Raw genomic sequence first — 7,138 nt, forward strand, 5'->3', positions numbered from 1 at the left:
GAAGTATAGAAATTTCTGCTCCACTATCAATCAAAAAATTTAGTTTGTTTGTTTTATCAAAAATAAATAGGCGACGTGTGGTAATATCTAAATTTCCATTGTTTGCCGCCACAACAACGGATGACTCTAGTTTAACGAATTTTTGTTTTTAGAAAAAGCACAAGGCTGTTGACATTTCTGAGCCTTATCACCAAATTTGTAATAGTATCTACATAACCAATTTTGACTATCACGATATTTTGATCTACCTCTATATGGACTTCTAAAACAATTCCTATTATATGATCTATATCTAGAATTTTGATTAATTTGTTGCTTAATAGAATTTAATTCAAAGGAAAGTTTTTGAAAATTTTCGCACATAAGATTCGTCGTTTTAACTAAATTCTCAATAATTGTGTCTTGTGATTTAGAATTTTGAAAACTATTCATAGCTGATATTTCGGTTTTATTAATCACTTCCCTAATATTATCAGCTAGTTTCACCAATTCATTTATAACATTGGTACTTGAACTAGCTAATATCACACTAAGATTTTTTGGCAATTTTCTCAGCCAAAGTTTCTTTAAAATATCTTGACTAAAATTGGAACCTGCAAGCAACATGAGCGACCGATAAAATTCAGAGGGTTTACGATCACCCATCTCTGAATCTGACAAAATTTTATCTAATTTCTTATTTTCGCTTAAAGAATGCCTTTCAATTAAGACTTTCTTTAATTCTGAAAACTTGTTGTTATGCGGAGGATTTTGAATGAAATCTAATATTGTAACTATTACTTCTTGCGGAAGCGCTGTGATTGTGTGTTCATATTTTGTAGTATCTTGTGTAATGTTTTTCATGTTAAATTGCATTTCTGTATGTACAAACCAAGCTTCTGGACAACTTGTCCAAAATTGTGGAAGCTTCACTGAGGTTGCATACACCTCATTATTATTTTGACTAGCATAAGGATTTGCCAACTCCTCTTGAAAAGAGTTGTTTTGCAAATCTATAAGCGAGTCATTTAAATTATTAGTCCCTGTAGATGTGTGTGTATCATGTGGGGGTGAACGAAACATGATAATTTAAATTTGAGCAAATATAAAAGATCTCAGAAAAGGGAAGTTTACAATTATGTCAAAGACAAAAAAAAATTTATAAATAATAATTAAACGCAGTAAAACTAAGATTGTTCGCACCTTTAGTTTAGTCTCGAAACGTACTTTAATCCACTCAATAAATACTCCAGGTGTTATTGTTGTTAAGATTGTTGTTACACTACTACTTTTGTGGCAGTTACTGTTTTTGCTTTTACTGTAATAGTCGTTGCTGTTACTTCCGCTACATTGCAGTTGCTGCTGATGCTGCTGCTACGAGAGCGATTGCCGTTGCGGTAGTGCTGATGGCAGATACAATTGTAAGCTAGTTAGCTAGAAACGCTGTGCAACGATACTAAATACGCTGACAATGCGCAACGTGAGAGAGTTTAACCCGTCTGCGTTTTTCTTCTAATAAAAGATTCCTTCTTCTAGCTGATGATATATTTGTTTTTCCAGTTTGATTGCCGTGAAATAGCAGGTTTTTCAGTGTCGCAGGGTTTGCTGGCTGCGCGGTCGCGGATTTTTACTCGTTAATGCCTGAACTTGCATGCAAATCATCCAACAAATTTAGTTTACCACCAGCCTTTGGGTTTTAGTGTCGAAACCCAAATCATCATCGTCTTGAGGTAGCTCTTCAGATTGCGTGCCTTTCTGATTAGATATCTGCGGTGTACTTCCAACAATTGTTCTGATGGTAAATTGGGGCTTACGTGCTTTTTGTTACTGGCTAATTTGATACTTTTCTTTCTTCTTAAGTTGCAAATAATTGCTCCTGGCAGGATCGCCAAAAATGTAGTAGATTCCAAAGATTTCTTTTTAATATTTTAATTAAAAGTTAACAAAACTTAATTTATTTTTATATTGTTAGCAATTCGAGAAAAGTTTGAATAATAAAAATTTTCTATTTGATTGACGAACCACAAAAATCACATAAATCTAAAATTTCCAAAATTACAAAGTTGAAATGAACACAGTACAATAAAAGGTAATAACACAAATACAGACCCTACAGTCTGACTATTGTTGTGTAGCACCAATGCATCAGAGCAGGTGACAAACCCCAAGTGATTCGCAGCATTCTTTTACTTGTATAACGAGCGTTACTGGAATTCTTCACCCTTTCACCAATATTGCGCTTCCGCAGTAGCTTACTGTCCAAGACTACATACTCCCAAATACTTTGTGTGGTCTTTAATTGACAGCTCGATGCTACCTAGCCTCGGTGGCCTCTACACTGGAACTTTATATTTTCTTGTGAAGTGTATAAGGTCTGTTTTGTCTGTATTAACCCCTAGCCCCGCTCGAGAGGCCCATTGGTCAATAACTTTCACGACGCTGTTTATTACATTACTGATAGTGTCTAAGTACTTCTCTGTTATGACTACGGCTATGTAGTCTGTATACGCTATTAGCTTGGGCGCTTTCCCCTCGAATTCCTTTAGTAATTTGTTGTCCGTTAGTAGCCATAATAGTGGTGAGAGTACACCACCTTACAGTGTACCTCAACATGCCCGTCTGGTTACCCTTGCGTCGTTCCGCTCCGCTCTTATTTTCCTGCGGTCCAAAAAGCTTTTAATCCACAGCGAAATAGCAGGTTCCACGCCTGTTTATTCGATGCTATTCATAATAGCTTCACTAGAGACATTATTGAATGCTCCGGAAATGTCCAGAAATACCCGTAGAGCATATTCTTTGTATTCTAGAGCCCTTTCGATCAACACGTGGTCACTTCTTTGGGTCACTGTGTGTGTGGAAGAAAATGTCTTGGTAAAAAAAAAAAAAATAGTTTTGGTGAATTTTTTTATAACATTTAAAATATTTATTGTGGAATTTTTTCCGTTTTGGGGGAACCCCAAAGTTCCTATTATGTAAGATTCGTAACAGGAAGAAGAGAATCCATTTTCTTTAAAATTGCCACTTTCTCTACACTTTGCACTTAAAAAAATTAATATGAACATATAAAAATAAATAAAATTGTTTGAGAATTAGAGGGTCTACGCTGTTTTGCAATATACTTTTTGATTTCAGACCACTGTTCGTCGGTCCCACACTCATTTAAGCCTGCTAGGCAAGAATAGTTTTAGTAAAGTTGTGTTCAAAGTGGAACCTTGAAAGACAACTATCCGCCTGGTCTATTAGACCAGAAGTAAAAGGAGGTCTTCCTGGGTGGTATCACACAAGTGAAACAATTTTTTTTTATTTATTTTTGATCCGATTTTATTTTTGATTTAATTTTAATTAACACAGTTCGTTGAAAAGTTGCCTGGGTTATTAAGTACAATTAAAGCATAAACAGACGGCAGCGTTGATCCGGATCAACTCGGGAATTTACTGCAGTTGATCCGGATTAAGTCCGATTTAATCGGGATCCACGTTGCCGTATGTTTAAGCTTTTAGATAGCACCGGCGATATCCAGGCAGAGAAGCTGTTGGAGGTTGGAATTCTTTCATCTGGCAGATTCATTAAATATATGTCAGATTGTGTTCTCATTCATTCATAAATTCAAATTGCTACCTTGGTTTTTCGGTGGTTAAGTCGTGCAGAACGCCAGCCACGATCATATAACCAATTAACACAGTAATTTCCTCTAATGCCACATAGTACATACATACATACATGAGTTAGCATATAACTTAGTTAATTGAAGCACTTCAATTATAAACATGCTCTGCATGACCTAACAACGGCAAATCTTAATTTTATTTTTTTCGCATTTTTGCACATTTTCAGATGAATTACTGGACAGCAGCGTGGCATTGGCTGGCGTGGACGAGAGCAATTTTGTGCGCTCATTTGACAGTGGCATTGAAATTGACGAAGACTTGAGTTCTGTCAAATCGAGCGATTGTAGCGCGAATGAGCAACCGATACGCTGCCATCTGGCAAAATATGAAGGCTACACTTATGTGGTCGCCGAAACACTTTCACATGATCTCGAACGCTTTCACAGGAGTGGGCGTATTCAGGCTGCCAGCAGTGGGAGTGCTGCAGCAACATACAAATGTGGCTTCTGCATTTTCGAGTGCAGTGTGCGACTGGAGCTGAATAAACACTTGCAAATACATTTGGGTGAGTTGGCTGCGAGCGATTATAAATTCCGTTGTTTTTGTTTTTTTTTTTTCGTATGCATTTATTGATTTAATTACTGTGATTTTGTTTTTGCTTTTGTGCATTTCAGGCCCGCCACAACACAGCTGTCGTAAATGCAATTTTGTTGGCCACTTTAAGTTTTTACTGGCGCAGCATATGCGTAATGTACACCACTGTACGCTGGAGGCGATTGGAACGGGTCAAGAAGGTATGGAATGAATACTTTCGTTGAATATAGCTTATGTATGCACACTTAGGGTGGTACTTAAAGAATCAAATGAACGCCTCACCCACTGGATCAGTAATACCATGATTACAGATATGACATAAATTTTGGCCCCGATTTGAGTCGGTTAAAGCGTGTCGAACAGGGGGGCAAAGTTCAGATTCCTCTATAGAGACTCACAAAATTAAATATTTTTTTTGATCTAATACCCAAAATCGACACTACCATAGTCGAAGATATCACATACAAATTTTGGTTTTCATAGAGGAATCTGTACTGTGCCCCCTGTGCGACACGCCTTAACCGTCTCCAATCGGGACCACAATTTATTTGTGATATCTTCGACTATAGTAGAATTGACGGGGTTAAGACTAAGGAAATCTGATGTAAAAATTTGCTTTCTACATTTAAGGACATTATTATAGGGTGGTCCTAAACATATCAACATCAAAAATAAAATAAAGACATCCACGAAAATGTCAAAATTTTTACCAAATTTTTAGGCGCCACTATTAGGTTTAAAAAATTTTAAATTATTTCAAAAATCGCACAAATTATACCAAAATTTGGTTAGAAATAAGATAAACTGGACATTTACTTATTTATACTTTAATAAAAAAAAATCATCTTTGTTTTAACAAAATAAGTATTAATATTTTAAGGACTACCCTAATGCGTATGCAAGCTTGAATAAAAATAAAAGTTGGAGTATTTAATTACTTATGTCTAATTGTGTGTTCGTGGGCATTAGGGTATCTTATCTTATCAGCTTTTGAACTACGTCACACAAACCAAAATATACCTGAATAAAAAAACATATGTTTCCTACCTAAAATTTTTTATTTTTATTTACAATAGAAGAAGTGCAATATTTATTCACCAGAAGCCGATAACGACAACTTTCAATGTTTGTTTATTTATTTCTCTGTTGTTTGCCAAAAAAAAAAACATATAGCGAAGGTTGGCGGCGATATCGCACGCGGTTGCCAAGTAGCTGGAGCACTAGCAGCAGCTGCAGAGGGTCCCAAATACCACTGCCATTTATGTGGAGAATGTTTTGTCAATTATGATGCCTTACAACAGCATCGAAAATCGCACAAAGGTGTGTCATTGTTGCAAATGTAAAACATTATTCGATATTGATTTTTGTTTGATTTATTTTGCAGTTTTTTGCCAATGCACCGTGTGTACGTACAAAAGTTCGACTCGCGAAAATGTTCTGGAGCATATGGCTAAAGAGCACAAGGTACTCGTGGAGCGGCGTTTAATTGGTGAGTAGAGGGTACAAGGAGGATATTGAAAACAAAAATACTGAAATGAGGAAAGCAAAATTAGATTCAAGAACTTCGTAGAGGACTAAAAAAATTTGGTAAATAGTTTTTTTTCAGAAACACTAACCTTTTAAAAAGTTATGAATTAAATTCGAAAACAAAAAGAAGAAGAAAAAAAATAAAAGATTTTTATTTTTAGATCATTACAAAAACGTTATTTTCTGATAATAATTTTTTCGATCAAGTATACCCGCGAAATTTGGTTCATTTTTATTCGTTTTGATCGAAAAAAAAATCAAAAATAATAAAAAAATTCGAAAACGCATAAAATCCAAAAATAAAACGTTTATTCTTGATAGAAAAAAAATAAAAAACGGAGTTTGCGCAAAAAAATTTAAATCCAATTTTAACGGTTAAATTATGATTTTTATTAAAATTCGTATTGTAACGGGTCACTTTTTAAACAAAGTAAGGTCATTTCTACGAATGCAATTATGAACGTTTTTAGTTAAATTTTTGTTTTTAAGAGGACATACCTTAATAAACTGCAAACCCGTCTTCCGGTATTTTTTTCGTTATGACGTTCTTTCAGCAAACGAGCGTTATGTATTTGAAGAACATATTTTCGTTTCTTTTAAAGCAGACCTTGATGAAAAATGAACTAAATTATATCGTGAAAATAAGCTTAACCCCAACAAGGCAGCAGATTAGCTCTTCAGACATCGGGGTCGCCTTACCGCCAAAAAAATTAAGTGTATAGCACCTGAAACAGAAACTCATAGCCGTTTTAAGTTTTTTATATGCTTCCAGTTTCCTTTTCCGTAGCTCACTTAGTTAGGCATTGGCTATAAAATTTTGCACTGAGATTAAAGTAGTTACGAATTAAAACATTTTTCAATTTGCAATTTTTAATTTGTCAAAGTAAAATGTAATGCAGTAGAAGCTCCACACATCTCTGTTTCTTTTATATCGCGGTTCAAGAGCACACTGTCAAATATTTTGACAGGATATTAATTGGGCAGAGGAAGACAATTTTTCACTTGTAAGTGTGTACAACTACTATCGTGGCATGGCATTGAATGACAGCTAAGTGTTTTCCAAATAAGTTGTTTTTAAATGTGGTTGGGATACCTTTGAATAATTCATATACTTGAAAGAAAGTCATTTCGGTGCAAGCTTCAATACTTTCGTAGTTGTTTTCGGTTTAAGGAAATGTCCTACGGTTCTTGAATTAATGAAATATCTATGTAAATGCATGTAAAAAGAGATACATATATGTAATTTAATAATTATAATTAATATTCATAATTGTTTTTATTTTCAAGTTAAATATATACCGCTTCAGCGAATTAATGCCGAACACCTAAAAGAATTTGGAGGCAACAAAACTGTAAGCGATTCTGCAGAATCAAAACTGCTACCAAAGGACAATAAATATCGAAAACATTTATGCCAATTTTGTGGTTA

The 7,138-nt window shown here is 34.8% G+C and overlaps 1 protein-coding gene and 1 long non-coding RNA gene across 2 annotated transcripts; one reads left to right on the forward strand and one right to left on the reverse strand.

Moving 5' to 3' along the window:
- Positions 1-1,466: 1,466 nt before the first annotated feature.
- On the reverse strand, positions 1,467-1,831 carry LOC108381463 (uncharacterized). The gene is made up of 3 exons (XR_001849624.1): positions 1,794-1,831; positions 1,660-1,730; positions 1,467-1,588 (listed from the first exon to the last, which is right to left on the reverse strand). It is a non-coding gene; the product is annotated as an uncharacterized LOC108381463 (long non-coding RNA).
- Positions 1,832-3,674: 1,843 nt separating this feature from the next.
- On the forward strand, positions 3,675-5,671 carry LOC108381462 (zinc finger protein 90-like; the record flags this gene model as incomplete). Its single annotated transcript, XM_017637882.1, has 5 exons — positions 3,675-3,684; positions 3,815-4,153; positions 4,263-4,382; positions 5,356-5,502; positions 5,567-5,671. Coding segments are annotated over exons 1-5 (721 nt in total), but the record flags the coding sequence as incomplete, so codon positions are not given.
- Between the last annotated feature and the right edge of the window lie 1,467 nt (positions 5,672-7,138).

The sequence above is a fragment of the Rhagoletis zephyria genome, unplaced genomic scaffold (genome assembly GCF_001687245.7).
Source record: "Rhagoletis zephyria isolate East Lansing unplaced genomic scaffold, Rhagoletis_zephyria_1.1 Rzeph_scaffold_22671, whole genome shotgun sequence".
Classification (NCBI taxonomy): domain Eukaryota; kingdom Metazoa; phylum Arthropoda; class Insecta; order Diptera; family Tephritidae; genus Rhagoletis; species Rhagoletis zephyria.